We start from the raw sequence: 18,806 nt of genomic DNA, 5'->3' as shown, positions 1-18,806 counted from the left end.
GGGCATTATCATTTCTTTCCCCAATCATTCTCGAGTTGCATCGAACTTGTTTCTTTTATTAATAATTTAGCATTTTAATTCACTCGTAATTTATTAAAATATGACCATAAGTTTCTAATAAGTCTATAAACTTTTAAAAGTATCTAATAAATGTTTGAATATTGAATTTTATATCCAATATTTCACTTTTGATCCTTGAATTTTTACTTTTGTGTTCATTATATTACTGTTCAATATATTTGAAATTTTAGATATAAAGTTGTAATTTAACATTTTTATTCAATGTTGTTTAATATTTAGACCTACGATCTATATATATATATTCATTCATTCTTCACTTTAAATTAGAGATATGAATACTAAAAAAAAAAAGAGATAGGAATGAAAATTCAAGTCTCTAACTTTTAAAAAGCAACCTTTGACTACTAAATTAATGTTCAAAGGTTAGAATATAAAATGTATGGTTAGATAGATTTTAAAAATTTTATATACACTAAAAGCTTAAAATTCATTCCATAAAAAAAAAAAGGAATTTTTTTTTTCAAATTCATGCTAACACGAACTTAGCTTGGTAATTGACATTTACGAATTCTAATCTCCACCACTACTTATTATACTAAAAAAACCTTAAATTTTAACATTATGATTTATTGAGTTATAAATAGAAGGATGAATGTTTTATCTTTTTTTAATCACTCTTTTTGAAAGTTTGAATCAATCACTTAACATATGTTTGTAACCTTATTACATTTTTTATGAATAAGTAACCTTGTTAAGTTAAAAGATTATTTAAGACTCAACTATTAAATAAAAAATAATTATAAACGATTTTTTAACCAATTTAAGTCTAACTCACGATAAAATATGATTAATCTTTCTTTCTGGGTTTCGAATTTGAAACTACACACTGTTATATTTCATAAAAATGTGTATTAGCTTTTCCTAACATTTGTAAATTTGTAAATTTGTTTTAAAAGTACTACACTTGTAAATTATCTGATATTAATATAAAATTATATTTTAAGATGGGTCGTACAAATTAAAGCCCAAAGGCATGTACGAGAAATTAGCAAAGGCGGCCCGTTATATCGGCCCAATTGATCACACGGGAGCACGGCCCAGCCCACTTTCTGGTCGCTCCAATTTTGGATTGGGTGGAAAAGATAAAGAAAAAAAGAAAAGGAACAAGAAAAAAGAGGCCACCCCGGTCCCCGTCCCCCACCGAGAATATTTGGATGAAATTGAAATAGCTTTCGAATCCCTCACAATTGATTCCTGAATTTGCTTCCTATTCCCCGTTGAACTCAAATTTCTCCATCTTTCTCAAATTTCTTCTCTCTCGCTCTTCCTTGGCTTCTCCTGAATCGCAACGGCAGCAAGATCACGGACGAGTTTCCAGGATTCTTCTTCTGATTCGGTAATATGTTAATTTTGTTGTTGTTGTTGTCGTCTCTTCTTTCATGATTTATTGATTTCCGGCCTGGATTTTTATTGTGCGCTCACGGGAGCCCGTCGATGATTCGTTTTTGCGGTATTATATGGTTTGTGATCTGCTGGCTTCATGAATTTTATGATTTTGACGAAGATCTTTTTCCGAGATGTGAAGCTTGTATCTTGTATGTTACCAGATGCATGCATATTTATTTTCCCATTGTACAATTTTCTGTGAGCATTACGAGCGAAATTCCTCGTCTATTGACATAGCTTGAGACCTTCATGATTCCAAAAATAGCTTGAGACCTTCAAGAAAAGAAAATTGGTAGCCGATGGTCATTTGTTTATTTATCTTTTACTAATAGAAAATGGCTTAGAAGTTTTCAGTTCCCCTTTCTAATTCTTCTATAGCAGCTTATTGTGCTTTCAACGATGGCAATTAAACGGTCGATACATACAATTTTTAATAGTATGCAGAAGTTGAACAATTTTAGTTAAGATGTTTGCTGTGGAAATTGATATTCTTTATACATGTTAAGGCTGAACACTGATCTTCCTTCATTCCTTGTCTTTCCTCTCCCTTAAATCTTGGGGTGGGCTGTTATTTTTCTCAGGAAGAATGTCTCGTGTTCGGAATTACAGTTCTGAAGGAGTAATGGTTAATGAAGATTATTGGGCCTCCATGAATAGATATAATTTCAGAAACCACCATCAAAAGACAAGGAGCAATCATTACGATCATGACTATTGCAATCATTTTGAATTCTCAGGGCAGTATAAAGAGCTGGTTGATAGGTCTAATTATGTGAGGTCCGATACTTTGAACTCCATTAGGCCTCATAACTCTCAGTCTTTTAAGAGGAGGAAGTTTTCTGCTTCACGTTGGGAGGATAGCGCGAGATACCATTGGCAATCAAGGACGTATGATAATGGACCTTCAATCTACGGCAATTTTATCTATCCTCCTCCAAGATCCAACAATGATGTTTCTACATCTGCCAGCTGTAAACGAGATCGCTCAATAATGGAAGATGATGAGCCTTATTTTATGTCCAGGGATGAGATTGAGAGATGTTCACCTTCAAGAAAAGATGGTATCGATACAATACGTGAAACCCATCTGCGGTACACATATTGTGCCTTCCTTCAGAATCTTGGTTTGCAGCTTGAGTTGTAAGTAATCCAAGTCTCTGATATTTATTTCTTAGTTCAATGAATGTATTTACTATTTATATGTTGATTTACAGATAAAACAATATTTGAGGTTTCCTACCTTTGTACATCTTGTGAGTTATTAACACTCTCACTGTTTCTTGCAGACCACAGACCACCATTGGCACTGCCATGATTCTATGCCATCGGTTTTTTGTTAGAAGATCACATGCTTGTCATGATAGATTTGTAAGTGCTTTTCCTTAAAAGGTTTCATTGCATCTGGAAGAGTAATGACCATATGAAATATTCTTCGAATAAATTTTACTTTTGGATTCTATGTTTGGTGGGCATTGAGATATTAGAAGCTTTTAAGTCTATGAATTGATTTACTGTTATTGAAATTCCTTTGGGGAGAGTAATACTTATGCTGCTTACTTTTGTTGTATGATGCTAATTTGCTTCTCTTTCCTCTTCTCTTCCCATTCCCCCACTTCTATTTCATCTGTTTTGCATTGTAGAATGTAAATGCACTATTCAGTGATTTTTTATTTTCTCGTCTCAATTTAATAGTAGTGATAGTATACACCAGTCCAGTCATCATATTGGTTTTATCAATTATTTTGATCCTTATTGCATGAGGTGATTACGTTGCATTAATTTGTTGCTCATTTTGTTTACTGATTTATATTGCAGTTGATTGCTACGGCTGCTCTTTTCCTTGCTGCAAAGTCTGAGGAGACACCACGACCTTTGAACAATGTTTTGCGAGCTTCATGTGAAATTCTGCACAAACAGGATTTTAATCTCTTATCTTATATGCTCCCTGTTGTGAGTATCCTCAGAAATCTTCATTGTCTATTATATTTGCTTACCATTTTTGTAACTTTTTCTTTGTGAAGATCTTTTACACAACGACGTATTATAGAATACAATCACATGATTTTGGAGGATAACATATCTACAGGACCTTCATCTTTTCACTTCACCAATATCCTATCTTCTTAGGTTTTCATTCACCTGATTGGGTTTCATATGACTAATGGTAAAATTATAATCAACAATCCCGATACATTAATAAGAGTGTAATAACCACTAAATTATTATTAACATAGAGAACCAATTCTTGTAAGTTTTAACTATCAAGTTGCTGATTCTCAATATTCCCTGATTCTTTTATATCATTCTTGGCTCCATCCCTAAAACAGATACCAGCTTAGTGGTATGAACCAGGCCTCATCCCCCCTAAAAAGGAATTTCGTGGGGGGGAGGGGGGTTGTCATATGTCATATATGTTTAAAGAACTTTTTATAATTTTAAGTACTGTATCTTTTTGCTTTATATGTCATTAGTACTATTAAAATGACATCTTAGTGAATCTTGAACAGGATTGGTTTGAGCAATATCGCGAAAGAGTAACTGAGGCTGAGCAATTGATACTGACTACTCTAAACTTTGAACTCAACGTACAACATCCATATGCTCCTCTTATGTCTGTTCTAAACAAGATAGGTCTTTCACAGTCGATCTTGGTGAATCTTGCACTGAACTTGATCAGTGAAGGGTAGGTTCATCACTTTCTTTACTTGACCCGTTTCATTTGATTTATTGATGTTAAGAGAATAACATGCAATAAATTTGTTCCTTCAAGATAGAGATCTTTCAATTTATTGCTTGTTCTGCAATTATTTTGTCCTTGCAACTGCTTCAGGAATCTCTCTGGCTTGCTAGTCTATTTAGTAGCATGTCCTTGCAATTACGAAAAGTAGGTCAAATGATGTAACTTTAAGAATTAGTTTTGAGATGTGCTGGTGCAAGAACTTCAATGATGACAGATTTCTTGAATTTTGGCGTTGATTATGGCATGAAAGAGGATACGCTGGTGATCTTCTTTCTCTCTATGGATCAAAATGGTGTGTTACTTGTGTCAGTTGTTTTCTTCTTAGAGCGAACTACCCTTGCAAATTTATCCTTCTATGAATTATTGATTCTTCTGGCATGCGTATAATTTGCAGGATCTATGCACGATTAGCATGCTCGCCTGTTTGATATACTTAGCTGGCGGATTGATATGCTGTTCATGGATACTTTTGTTTTACAAGTGAAGTTGTTCTCCATTATGTTTTGGACATTTTAACCATGAATATACCCCATCGACTTGGTACTTGGTGCTAATGATTGCCAATGAGCCTACTGCATCACTTTCTATATTTTCTCAAAACTAATGTCCATTTCTTCTCCCCCTCTCCCTTGAGCGTCCCCTCAAGGCCATTCATGTACTACCTTGAAAGATACAGCATCTTTCCTTTTGGAGTTGTTGACTTAGAAGGGCCTCTGCATGGGATTGAATCTTGCAATCCATTGTCTTTATAACCTAGAGGACCGCTACCGATGATTTTGATTTTGAGTTTATTTCTCAATGATGGATGCTCAACTGAGGCTAAAACTAATTTTTGCTAACCAACCTCTTTGGATGAGTTTCTATTTAGCACAGAATCAATCATAGTATGGAGTTAGATCTAAGATTAGCTTGTCTTGAGTTTTTTCTTTCAAGGTTCAGCATATGACTTAAATAACATGTCTTGTTGCCGGGGTTTATTTTATTATTTTTTTAATATGAAAAATGAAGTTTTCATTGAGAACATGAAATGATACAAAACGGCTCCGGGTTCTTGCTATTAACTTGATGTTCCATTAGCAAAATTGCATGTAGAATATAAAATATATGCATTCCTATATAGCTGCTAGCATGGGATTGTCTTTTACATGCCTCCATTTTCCACTTCCATTCCATCCTTGATTGACATAAAATGTTTAACTGAAACTTTATAACTTTATTTTCAAGATGATGCTTTTTCTCTGTCGTCTGTGTCTTTATCACAATAAAACCTGAAGTTTTGTTGTTTCACATAAGTGGTTCAATATTGAAAATCTGTGATGGCTGTCTACTCTAGTAGCTCAAATAACCTTGGATGGTTTGCTTTTGAAATTTATTGCTGACCTGTAACATTGTTGGGCTCTTTTCCTAATTGTAAGGCCATAGCAGTTCTATGCATTCTTGTCCTTGCTCTTTCACATGTTGCTAACAAATGATTGGTGTAATCTTGTCCCATTTGCTTTTGGTCATTCATTTTTATGTATGGGGTGAGAAGGTGTACACATCTCTTGGCGATTTTATAATGTTAAACTATGGTTTTTTGAATATCAAAATGGTCTTCCAACTGATCTGTCTTTTCTGTGTTTGCTCCTGTTATCTAATAATATTGTTCCCATGGTGAAGAATAGGTTCGACACTTCCAAGTCTCTTGGTCTTTGGTATTAATATGCTTAATATTTGCCTTTTTGGATTTTCTAAGCCATTAAAATTTTGAAGCTATTGGAATAATTTTTGTTGTGTTGGAATTGTTTCAATTTTCCCTCTTTTTTTTTGTTTACCTATGGAGAAGAAAAAACTACATTCTCTCTCTACTTGGCTTTTATTTTTCAAAATAAGTTGATTCTGTTATTCATGACTGCGAGACTTTTAATTTATGTAGTAGGAATCTTGCACTGATGAGTAGATGCATCGTTGTTTGGAATGAAGCTGTCGAATTGTTGTTATGATGTATATATTGACCAATCATTTTATATGTTGTGATTATAGGAAATCCTGAAGGTATAGCTTTTATTCAATGACATCAAGGTTTTGCATTCAATTTGTTGAATATAGAAATTGTAAATTTAATTCCACTCAGGTGATTTTTGTTCAAATTTATATCATCAATGGAGTCACAAACAACTTGTGATCCGCATACATGTAAAGCTGGTTTTGTCCTTAGAAACTCCACCTTCCTCGCCCGTCCACCCACCAAAAGAGAACAAAAGCCATGTCCTGCCCTAAAGAGATCAAACATAATTACCTTTTGAGGTACAAACTCTCCAATAGATGCAGCTGTCCATGTAAAGGTAGTAGTTTTGTCCATAGAAATCTCACCCTCCCCCACCTGCCCATGCGCCCAGCCAAAAGAGAAGAACAATAACCATTGTCTCGTGCTAAAGGCTTTGAGCAAATTACCTTTAATTAAGGTACAAGCTATACAATAAATGCAAACTTTCCATAAACCTGGCTTAAAACTACAGTCAAGTCTAACTCGTCTAATTACCAAAAGAATGTAATTACCAGGTTCACTATAAGATATGCAGTATATATATATGTAGCAAATTTATCTTTTCTTTCTCATGTATATTTTGTAGTACGATGGGAATTTTGGGTTGTATCTGTAAGTGGGGTTAACTTGCATGCTTTCAAGCATGATGGGATGAGAGTGCTTGATGACAATCCAGTCCAGATCAACAGTTACGTCGTTTAGAGCTGAAGATGGTGGGTTGCTTTGAGAAGTTTGATTGTTTGCAATATGCCACAACCTCCTGTCTTTTAGTTTGGGTTGCATTAGTCTCTGGAGTCAAAAGCCCCTGCTGCCAAATTTACCTGGGAGTTTGATGTATTCTGTATATGGGTATAACATATATCATATGATAATATGATACTATCAGCAATCTTCCAGAGATTCTTGGAAATATTCTACCTGAGTTGCTGCTTTTTAGTTGGTAAGAAGAAACGACTTGCTTTTACCAATGCTTGAAATTACTTTTTCCTGCTCTTAGTTTCTATTGTTATATACTTTGCATATTTGGAGCTGATGTATTTTTTTGTGTTGAAGTACTGTTAGACATTGCCATGCTATTTAGTAATGGACCCAGATGGTTTGTTCACCTGTTTAATGCGTTCTTCAACAAGTGAATGGCGGTGGTGGTAGTTGTATGCGATGCTGATATGTTGTTTTTTTAGGCTAAGGAGCTCACTTTGGCTTCAGTTTAAGCCTCATCAGATAGCTGCCGGAGCTGCATATCTGTCTGCCAAGCTATTGAATGTGGATCTTGCTCCTTATCAAAATATCTTGCAGGAGTTCCAAGCAACGCCAGCTATTCTCCAAGGTATCTCAAAGAACCTCTGAATATTTTCTCAAGTTCTATTATGTTAAGCAATTTAAGGAGTGATTGCGGTGAAAGTTAAGCTTGCATTAACCATTTCTTTGTTTTATTTTCCGCTTCTAAAATACAGTTTTGAAATCTTAGGCCCATTTATAGAACAAAACGCAGGAACTTGTTTGAGATATTGTTCTCAAAACAATTCTGCTTGTGTTACTCAAACCTGTTTTTGAAGTTATGATCAATTCTGATTTTAGTAGAAGAACAAATTTAATTATTAAATATATCATCCATGAAAATAAACTTCTGAAAAGCAGGAGATGATAACTTAAAATTTTTTTTCCTATTTTTGTTGAAAAAAAAACCAGAAAATTTTTTAGAACAATCTTTTGTACATGTCCTACTTAAGTATTGACTAAAGTTAATAGCTTAAAGAAGCAAGTTATAAACTAAAATAATTGCTAGTTGACAAACTAATACTCGAGTTTCTTAATAAAATTAGAAACAAGAAACAGGGCCCCATTAGTTAAAATTAAGGTAGATATCTCTGCCAGGTTTGTTGTAAGGTTATTTGGGGTATAGTTCTTATTTTACATAATACTTGGGGTTGATCTATGCAACATCATGATCCAAGTTAGTTTTGATGTGGTTTGTTTTGCATTCATGTTGAAAATGCAGATGTGGCCCAGCAATTGATGGAGCTCTTCTAAAGGGAAAAAGCTCTGGACAGTAGTATGAAGCCAAGCATGGGAGGACTTTTTAACATATTTGTGATTTTACGTGGTCTTAAATAATATAATAGTTGAATCCTGACAATTGTGCTTAGGCTACAGCAGAGGCTTACATGGTAACTGTGTTGGAACTTCAAGATTCAACATGAGTGAGTGGGTTCGCAATTCCTTTGCAATGCATTTGATACTGATGAGTGTTTTAGAAGTAGTACAGTAGGAAGGAAGACATGTATTGAATCGGCAAACGGATGGTTATATAGAAAAGCTTACACTTATGCTCTGTTTTGTCTCATCTTTGTAGGTTTTTTTTTTAATTTTAAATCGTGAGTGTCTGACTAGTTTACGCGCATCTCGATTAATTGGACAACCGTTTGACTCTACAACATTTGGTGTCAGGAATTAATTTAATTAATTTTAAGATAGATAACCATTATGGAATTTGATCTCATTCATTTTGCAATTCACCCTAGCCCTTTGGACCAATGAATTACTCAGTAATGATTATCTCCTTATCTATCATCATCTCCTTCGTAGGTAGGTTGTTATTCATTAATACAAAACATTGTTATTCGTTAATACAAAACAATCTTCTAAGGACATTGTCTCTCTGAAGTCTACTATTTTTCTCTCTTCCAAAGATGTCAAAGTAAAATTTGCACAATTTTGAAGAATATTTATTTTGCCCCTTAGAGGTGGCCTACCTATTATTTGTTGGATATCTTTGCATCTTTATAAAAATTCACACACACAGACATATATATATATATATATATATATATTATTTTTTTTAATGCAGACAATATTCAATATTCATAATTATCTTGGTTGTGAAGTTTCAAGTCTTATGTCAGAAAATCGAAAACCCCAAAGATTTTTCCATCTCAAGCAGAGGGAAAGAAGATAGATGAATAGAACAATCAATTAGGGTTTTTAGAAACTGATCATCAAATCAAGGTTTAAAGTTTAGGGTTTAGAAAATACAACAAAACCAAAAGGAGGGCTCATTTTTTGGATTTAGGACCCGCAAGTTAAACTTAAACCCTAAACTTTTAAAAAGCTTCGATAAAGAGAAGAAAGGGAAGAAGAGCTTGAAATTTTCGAGAATGATAGCTCTAGTTGGGATTTGTTGATAAAATATTAATCATTTGAATTAACATGTATAAAATTCAATTTTCCTACAAGATAAAGAAAATGACCTCTTAAGAAAATAAATCTTAGCAATTCTTTTTAATTTTGTTTTTATCAAATTAATATTATAGATTTGAAATCATATAAAGAATTTGTTCCATTTGATAATTCATTAATGTCATTGACATCTACTTTTGCAGAAAATAAAGAATAGTCTTGGTAGACTTTAATGAAAGGATAGGAGCTTGAAAAATCTAATGGGTGAGTATGTAATTTCCTCTATGTATGTATACATGGTACTTAATTATGGCAGAAATTCCAATCCTCAATTTATAGCAATGTTACTAATACACCATACTTGAACCAGCTTACATGTACATATATTTTCATAGTAGAAAAAAAGGCGAGAAATATGGAGATTTGAACCTCAATTTAATAGTTTGTAGGCTTAAAATCGTTGTATTCAGCAAACTTGAGTATAGTTAACTGGTTAATACATACATTGAAGAGGTTAGAAACTCGATACAAACTAAAAATCCAAAATACTTATTATTTTTTCAGTTAAATCCATGATATTAAATATTCGTCTACTTTCTTCAATATATATATATACCTTGACATGTCTATCGATATTTTTATGTATTGGGTTCCACGTCGACATGAAAGGTAAATCAACATTTCTATCATATTATAAAAAACCAACAAAATATGAAAAATATCAATATAATATCAGTAATATATACATAATATTAATATTAATTATTTTAAACTTATTTAAAAATAAAAATTATCTATTCCTTAGTTTACATAATTTTTATAATTTTATAATTTTTATAACTTTTACATAAATATTCATCAACAACATATATATAGAGTTCATTCAACATTTAAAACTTTGTTAAATCACAAATTTAATTCAGATCTAAAAGGTAGCAAAAAGGGGCGAAATTGAAATTGAGTTTCCTTTGATGGTACTTAGAAAAGAAATTGTTTACCGGTGGTGGGATCTGTTGGGTAGCGTGCAATTGCATCATCTCTCAGTCAAGTCGTCTGTGTAAGTTGATTCATAGTTGATTTTAAATCTTAATTCTCAATTAAATTTCAAGTTTCAAGTTTCTAGTTTTACTTCATGTTGATTCGATTGAACCAACGCAAGAACAGGGCCATCCACAGAGACAGTTCCGTACCATAGTTGATACACCCAATTGCTTAAACTTCAATCTCGTCTCGTGATTACAAGGGATCCTCTCCTCTGGAGTTTGAACTCCGACCCATTATTGTCGTGGCAAGTTTTGAGTTTCTGAGTTTCATTGTAGCTAAATTAGGGTTCATTTGGCTGTTCTTGAATTGGATCAGATTTTGATCGACCATGCTGTCGAATCAACTGCAAAATGGGATAGACAGAGCAAAGATCATGTGGTCTCGCCTCCCGAACGCCGAGGAAAATGAGGACGACCATGTCAGCTTCTTGAAGAAGACCGATGGGGGTGGCGTCGAGAGCCTTGATTACGAGGTCATCGAGAATTATGCGTACTGGGATGAGCAGGTACTCCCATTTTGTTTTGTTTTTTGGTCTAAGAGTTTTAATTTTAAGGTCGAGCCTGAATTTATGTTGGAAAAATGACCTTTTCCATGATTGTGCTTACTTCAATTTTCCCCTTTCTCACGAAGTGCTTGCATGGTGGTGTTCTGTAGGCGCAAAGAGGGAAGCTATTTGTTGGGTACAGTGTGGCAGTTAAGTGGCTGTATGCTTTGCTCATTGGCATTGGTATGATTATAGCTTCCCGTTACCTTAGGCAAAGCTCTATATTACTTTTTATTACTACAGATGTTTATAAAGTGAAATACACCATGTTTATCTTCTCATCTGAGATATTTCCTATGTGGGACTCCTTCCCACATAGCAATCAGAACAGGCACATTTTCACAATAAAACTCTCTCCTTCATCTGTTGCTTGAATTTTAGTTGGAAATGGTTCTTTCAGCAGCTCTCCTGACAATAAAATTAATAATGAAATAAATGAACTTATTTTGGTTTGTCGTATGATTCATGTGGGTAATATAGAATATGAGTTTATGTTTAGTTGTCGTGAGTTCTTGATATAAGTTATAATGTAATTTTAATTAGTAGTGGATAAACGGAGTGAAATTAAAGTGGGAAAGGAAAGCATTGCTACATCGAACTGAAAGCAGGAGACTTGTAACAATATTTAATTTTTAAGCTGTTTAAGTTCACAGCTATGTAAGGAAGCCTTTAACTGTGTTTGAACTGAAAGCAGCGGACGTTTCATGGTTTTATTTGCATAATTTACTTAAATTGCATAAAGAGTATGGCTGTTTTTTTTTCACGTCAAGTTAATGATTTTTCTTGGCTACTTTCAGGCACAGGATTGGCTGCAGTTTTCATAAATATGGCTGTTGAGAACTTTGCTGGCTGGAAATTTTCGTTGACATTTGCTCTAATTCAAAAGTCATATGTGGCTGGTTTTATAGTATACTTAGCAATCAACTTGGTTCTAGTATTTTCATCTGTGTTTATCGTCACAAACTTTGCTCCTGCAGCAGCTGGATCTGGCATCCCTGAAATCAAGGGTTATTTGAATGGTAAGTCATATTACTGGTAGCTCCTCATTCCCCTCATTCTCTTATCCAAAAAAAATTCATTCCCCTCATTCCACAACAAAATAAAAACACATTTTTTGGCATTTTAAAGTACTTTGTTTTGGTTCATTTCAACAGGAATTGACATTCACGGTGTCCTTTTCTTCAGAACCTTGATTGGAAAGGTACAATTGGTATCCCTGGTGTCCTTACAGTTGGAACTTTCTACAGACATGTTTTTAAAGTTTTCTCATTTTTTTTTTCATAATCATGGTATATGTCAGATTTTTGGAAGCATTGGTTCAGTGGGAGGTGGATTGGCTTTAGGCAAAGAAGGGCCTCTTGTACATACTGGTGCTTGTATTGCTTCTTTGCTAGGACAAGTAAGCCAGCGTTAAATTTCTTTAATTATGTGTATGATTAGTGTAAGTAATGATTTTTTTTTTCTCTCTTTAATTCTGAAATCAGGGTGGATCTGCTAAATATCATCTAAATTCCAGGTGGTTACAAGTGTTCAAGAGTGATCGGGATCGCCGAGATCTTGTAAGTTATTTTAGCATTTTAATTGAACATTCTAGGTGTCCACCTTCCCACATACTTTCTGTATGACTTAATACACCTATTGCCTACTTGTTATTTGACTTAATTTTTTATATTGGACTTTTGAGAACTTATAGCCTTTACTGGGTTTTTTCTATTGTCAATTTGTTTACAATTTTAAACTAAGCTTACATCCTTATAGTATTAGAGGCAAATAACCTAATTGTTCTCCCTCTTTTTTGTTAATATTTTGAAAGGTGACCTGTGGGTGCGCGGCAGGAGTTGCTGCTGCTTTTAGAGCTCCTGTTGGTGGTGTACTATTTGCTTTGGAAGAAGTAACGTCTTGGTAAACACATTTCCTCGTATTATCCTCGAAGGCTCACTTATGTTTTTTTTCCTCTCTTTGTTAAGCTATGAGCAAAATTAACTTTTGAACCTTGAGTTTGGGCTGGAGTCAACGCATTTTCAGACTAAAAACACAAATTTATTAATTTACAGGATTTAAGTTTTTAGTTTTGAAACTATAGGGATCAAGTGAAAACTGAAAACTAACCCAAACTATTATGCCCTTAATTTATCTTCATATGTTATGAGTTGTATTTTTTTTGTTTATGTGCTTGAGTGTATCGAGCCCTTATGGTTCGATGGGTACAATATTATTTATCCGAGAAAGTTGCATATGTGAATTTTCGTTATTTGAAATTGAAGGTGGAAGAGTCAACTTTTGTGGCGTGTGTTCTTTACTTCTGCTGTGGTGGCTGTTGTGGTGCGTGCAGCTATGGGATGGTGTAAGAGTGGGAAGTGTGGACATTTTGGTGCTGGGGGTTTCATAATATGGGACATATCAGAGTAAGGTTTAAAATCTATTCAGGCCTTCCGTGCTCATTTCTCCTTCGATTTTTTTTCTGGCTGACTGGTTATACTTTTAGTGGCCAAGAGGACTACTCTTTTGGGGAGTTGTTGCCTATGACTGTGATTGGGGTTATTGGAGGCTTATTAGGTTGGTAATTTTACAATTTTTAGTTGTACCTTTTTAACTGGCTTAGGTAATTTTCCTTTCCCACGGATTAGGTTTTAGGTTTTATACTAATTCTTTTGTTTATTTTTTTAGGAGCATTATTTAACCAGCTTACTCTTTACATGACTTATTGGCGACGAAATCATTTGCACAAGAAGGGGAACCGAGTCATGGTAGGCTAAAGTTTAACGATGGTAGATGTCTTTTGTTTCTTCATCTTGCATTTCTTTTTCCAATTACTTCTATCCCACACTCAGACCATTTTTGTTTTCTTTTTGTATCTCCCTTGAGAAAATTTAGATCATCGAGGCTTGTCTCATCTCACTACTAACATCAATTATTTCCTTCGGACTACCACTTCTAAGGCAATGTACTCCATGCCCCAAACCTGATCCTGAATTGGGCAATGAATGCCCAAGGCCTCCTGGGATGTATGGGAATTATGTTAATGTAAGAATCAGTATTTGCTTATTTTTGGTTGTACTTTTGCCATCCTTGTAATTGCTGTGCATGTGGATGTGATGCAATACTTGTCCGATACCATCTCAATCAGTTTAAAGAGGGAGCTATATCATCCCTCATTTACGAGGAGCTGTACACACTAGAGTTGTTTGGCATGAAAATTGGGCTGTTTATTATCGTTATTTCTTTTTTCAGTTTTACTGCAGCAAGGACAATGAATACAATGACCTTGCAACCATTTTCTTCAACACCCAGGTTTTTTTTTTTTTTCCAAATTTCTGCCAATTCTTTCCATTTCTCTGTATAACATTTTTTTTCCATCCTTGTTTATTTATGAATTTATTATTTTCCAGGATGATGCCATAAGGAATTTGTTCAGTGCAAAAACAATGCATGAATTCAGTGCACAGAGTTTATTGACCTTTCTGGTAATTTTATTCACTTAGTTTAAGGCATTATTTTCTTGGTTGACATGCTCTTTCATTATCCTATCTCATATTTTCCTTCTTTCTATTGAAAATATCTTTTTTCTTAGAATTGATAAAGGTGCTAACTGGTCCTACGATATGAAGAACTTCATTATATGATTGTTTTATGATTTTTCTGCTGTCTACTCTTCTTATTTTTCAGGTTATGTTTTATACCTTAGCTGTTGTGACATTTGGTACTGCTGTTCCTGCTGGTCAATTTGTTCCTGGTATAATGATTGGGTCTACCTATGGACGTTTAGTTGGGAAGTTTGTGGTTAATTTCTACAAGAAACCCAACATTGAAGAGGGAACGTGAGTCTTTTACTAATTCTGTGAATACTCTATTTTAATGTATATATTATTGGTAGAATGCTGGAAAATATATGGTGTATGATGATTTTGGCTTGCCATTGGTTCTGGCAGAAACTATGGGGGTCATTTCCCAAGGGAATTCATGGGAAATACAAGATTTAGGCAAGCCACTCTGCTAGGTGGGCCAACTGACGAGTTAGTAGGGCCAGGTGTTTACAACCTTTTTTCTAGGCAATAATCCAATTTATAAAAAAACTATATAGTATAATCCAACAAAAATGAGCAGAAAAAAGGATGTATAAACTATCTTCTCCAGAGCTAAAGGGGCTCAAGGACCTGAGTAACTACTAAATCATAAAAGAGCTTTAATTACAAAATTTATGGTTTAGGACAACACGAATTAGAAGCCAATCATTGGCAAATATAAAATTGCGGCCATTTTAAACCCCACTGAAACAAAAGCTAGGTTTTCTGGAGAGTGCAGAGTGAAAAAGGTAATGTAAATATTGGGGCTGGAAGTGCTTCATGTAACCCTATTTGGGGCTTTTGTAATTTCATATCATCAATGAAACAATTTCATTCCCAAAAAAAAAACGGGTAATGTAAATATTGGGTTGACCTTTTTTTTTTTTTTTTTTTTTTACTTTTGGTGTGGGGGGGGGGGGGGGGGGGGGGGGGGATTTTATGTTATTTTCATATACTAATCTTTGACATTCTTTCCAAATCTTACTGGTTTTCTAGATATGCTTTGTTGGGCGCTGCATCTTTTCTAGGAGGTTCTATGCGAATGACAGTGTCTCTGTGTGTCATCATGGTTGAAATTTCAAACAACTTGAAATTTTTACCCCTCATCATGCTTGTCCTTCTGATTTCCAAGGTACGTCAGTCATATATATATCTTTTCATATTCATGGATTCACGTGATAGTTCTCTTATTCATATAACACCTTCAGGCTGTTGGTGATGCCTTTAATGAAGGCCTATATGAAGAGCAGGCTCAATTGAAGGGTATTCCATTACTGGAATCAAGACCAAAGTACCAGATGCGGAAAATTACAGCAAAGGAGGCCTGTGGAAAAAGGGTGATGCTCACTTATTATAGAAACTCCTTTTGTATTGTAATTTACCTTTTGTATATATATTTTTTTTTTATAAGAAACATAACTTTCATTATCAAAAGAGAAGGTACAAAAGCAGGGAGATGAGATATCCTCTCAACCCAAGGGATTACAAAGAAGACTCCCAATTGGCAAAGATTTGAGAGACACCATAGTTACAAAAAACCTTTATACTAGCAGGCAGCAGCCCATGAAGAAGCAAAAATCTTGACACTTTCCCAAACAAATATGCTACTGAGTGTTAATGAGAAATAAATATGCTATATGTAGGAAATAAGGACAATTTGTGTGGTTTAAAATAATTGAAACGAGTCAATTGCATATAACTTTTTTGATAATATGTGTAGTATCTAGACGCTTCTTTACTAATATGTTGTTTTCTCTGTTTGAAGGTTGTCTCCTTCCCCCGTGTTGTTAAGGTTGCTGATGTTGTTTCTATTTTGCGGAGCAACAGACATAATGGCTTTCCTGTGAGCATGGCTAAATTCTTGTTTTGCCCCTCATTTATTCACCTAATTCTTAAGGTTGTGCTTCATTTTCCCCTTGCTCCTTAGGTGATTGATTACTCTCGGAATGGCGAAACACGTGTCATCGGACTAATGCTTCGAAGGTATAGCGCGAAGGGACATCCCCAGGCTTTTTTTTTTCCTTTTTCTTTTTTGGAGGCGTGTGTGGGCCGATATATGATTCAAGCATCCCATAAACCCTAACTATATAATTGTTGATGCAGTTATTTGTTAGGACTTTTACAGTCTAAAGTAGATTTTCAGCACAGTCCCTTGCCTTCGGATCCAAGAGGATCCATACCAAGCAGGTGAATGGATGATTGATCTCAGATTATACTGAACGGGGTTATCCTCACTTATCCATTGAATTCTGACCGATCCTTGGAACTTCAGGCACAATTTTAGTGAATTTGTGAAACCCGCTTCCAGTAAAGGAATTTCTATTGATGATATACACATCAGTTCAGAGGACATGGAAATGTACATCGATCTACTCCCATATCTGAATCCATCTCCATATATTGTCCCAGAAGACATGTCTTTGACAAAGGTGATGAATTTATTTGCTTCATAGTTTTACCTAGTTTTTTGTTATGTGTGGTTGCCACAATCTTGGAAGTCAAAATGTTGTATCTTGCAATGGCATAGGTATATAATCTTTTCCGGCAACTAGGTCTGAGACATGCATTCGTCGTTCCCCGTCCATCAAATGTGGTCGGTTTGATAACTCGAAAGGATTTGTTGATAGAGGTAATGTAGCTGCCTTACTATCTTCTAATATTTCAAATGCTCTAGTCTGATATCACCAAGTTATAATCATCTCCACGCAGGATGGCGAAGATTCGGATGCAATGGAACTACAATCGACTAGTGTAAGGTCTCTGACTCTCTGTGATACTTTACTCGTCTATCAAAATGGATATATAAAACAGGAATATTTTGCTCACTTAGATGAATAAGTTTGTGACATAGATATTCCATCCAACAGCTTCTAGTTCTATGTTGCCTAAAACACATTGGCTTTGAAGTAAAACCCATAAAAGGAGCTATCTACTCTGACCCACCCAGACATCTGTTATTCTGTGAGATTTCCTTGAATATGAGGAGAAGCCTTAACAACGCTTTTCTGTTCAGATTTATTCTTATGACTATGACTTGGCCGCAACCGAAACAAGTTTGCATAATGTGCCGAAAGAAGTATTAATGTGGAAAATTCGTCCCAATTGTTCAAAGTGTTCAATGTTAACTTATTAATCCTCTATATTGTGATAATGGCAGAGCTCGGCGTCCAGATAGAAGAATAGTTACAAGGAATGGGGATGTGGAGAGGCCTCTTCTGAACGGACTTCTGGTCAATAACTAACCGAGACGGCTGAAAGATAGTAGCGTCGGAGGAAGATGGTGAGATTACTTACTTCTATTATGGTTTCTTCTTCATTTCCCCATTAGGAACATAATTCTTTATTGTTTGCGGGCTGGGAATTGGGATTCCTAGCTGAAGCAGAGTTGTATCATAACATGTAAAGATAGAAAGTTGGGAAAGGCAGGTTTTTGGGAGGATTGTAGAGTTGCTGCTTAGTTTATTTTTGTTTAACATTATATTAATTATTATATAATTATATACCCTGTTAGTACCGTACCCCGTTACGAAGATGTGTTGGCTGGACTTTTTGTGGACATTTGGGAATGGGAAATCTGATATGGGTGTGGAATTGTTGGAGATTTGGGAATGGAGAATCTTTGTTTGGAAATGGGATAAGGTCTAGTGGTCATCATACTTGGGAAAAGTTTTCCCTTCTATCTCAGACAAGAATAAGAGACACATGAGAACACATGAGAATGGGTTGAACTCTACAGGGACAGGGCGGAGAATCCCCGTTTAGGCACAGATGAGTATGGGGGACGTTTTGTTCTGGTCTCCGTCCCTGCCCCGCCCTGTTTGATATGTATAAAACCCTAAGCATTTAAATTTTTTTTCTTTAAATGAGGAGGGACTCAATCATATGGGTGATAATTTATTGGAAATTAAGCATTTGATTTGAATTCTTTAAAAAAAATATTTAATTGAAAATTTGTTAAAAAAAAAAAAGAATTATTCTTGTGGGGAATCTGATCCTTGCAAATTCTCTGTAGGGAATTTTCATCTTGATTCTTGCAAAGTTTAGTGGGGACGGGAATGGGAATGGGAATGGGAATGGGAATGGGAAAGGGTTAGCCTTTCCGATCCCCATCCAGCCCCGTGAACACTCCTAATTCTCGATCTTGGAAATTTTGAATGGATAGTTTGATTTTTAATTTCTTCTTTTGAGTATCAATTTTTACAAATAAAATTATAAATGTAGTTTTTTCCTCAAAATAATTATTAA

The 18,806-nt window shown here is 34.8% G+C and overlaps 2 protein-coding genes across 5 annotated transcripts; both read left to right on the top strand.

Annotated features, from left to right (window-relative positions):
• The first annotated feature begins 1,192 nt into the window (after positions 1–1,192).
• On the top strand, positions 1,193–8,565 carry LOC111009840 (cyclin-T1-4). Of its 4 annotated transcripts, none has more exons than XR_002601273.2 (7): positions 1,193–1,417; positions 2,049–2,607; positions 2,754–2,835; positions 3,283–3,417; positions 3,975–4,150; positions 4,298–4,499; positions 4,602–5,717. XR_002601273.2 is itself a non-coding variant. In XM_022283061.2 (7 exons), the coding sequence occupies exons 2-7, from the start codon at positions 2,054–2,056 to the stop codon at positions 8,262–8,264; spliced, it is 1,125 nt and encodes a 374-aa protein (XP_022138753.1). In that variant the 5' UTR covers positions 1,195–1,417; positions 2,049–2,053; the 3' UTR covers positions 8,265–8,565. The 4 variants fall into 4 exon arrangements, 3 of the variants coding, with proteins under 3 accessions (XP_022138756.1, XP_022138754.1, XP_022138753.1); XM_022283061.2 differs by lacking the exons at positions 4,298–4,499; positions 4,602–5,717 and adding exons at positions 7,415–7,560; positions 8,233–8,565 and having other exon boundaries at positions 1,195–1,417; XM_022283064.2 differs by lacking the exon at positions 4,298–4,499.
• A 1,943-nt stretch (positions 8,566–10,508) lies between these two features.
• CLC-D (chloride channel D) lies at positions 10,509–18,087 on the top strand. Its single transcript, XM_088126764.1, has 23 exons — positions 10,509–10,959; positions 11,109–11,181; positions 11,796–12,017; positions 12,153–12,199; positions 12,299–12,397; positions 12,483–12,557; positions 12,812–12,900; positions 13,263–13,403; positions 13,484–13,554; positions 13,666–13,745; positions 13,873–14,022; positions 14,230–14,289; positions 14,388–14,462; positions 14,665–14,816; positions 15,558–15,693; positions 15,770–15,898; positions 16,327–16,404; positions 16,489–16,544; positions 16,665–16,748; positions 16,834–16,990; positions 17,089–17,190; positions 17,271–17,317; positions 17,719–18,087. The coding sequence occupies exons 1-23, from the start codon at positions 10,783–10,785 to the stop codon at positions 17,801–17,803; spliced, it is 2,385 nt and encodes a 794-aa protein (XP_087982890.1). The 5' UTR covers positions 10,509–10,782; the 3' UTR covers positions 17,804–18,087.
• The last annotated feature ends 719 nt before the right edge of the window (positions 18,088–18,806 follow it).

Source organism: Momordica charantia (assembly GCF_013281855.1).
Source record: "Momordica charantia cultivar OHB3-1 chromosome 7 unlocalized genomic scaffold, Mcharantia_2.0 BLBB01000007.1, whole genome shotgun sequence".
Classification (NCBI taxonomy): domain Eukaryota; kingdom Viridiplantae; phylum Streptophyta; class Magnoliopsida; order Cucurbitales; family Cucurbitaceae; genus Momordica; species Momordica charantia.
This window is presented reverse-complemented; position numbering and strand designations above follow the sequence as displayed.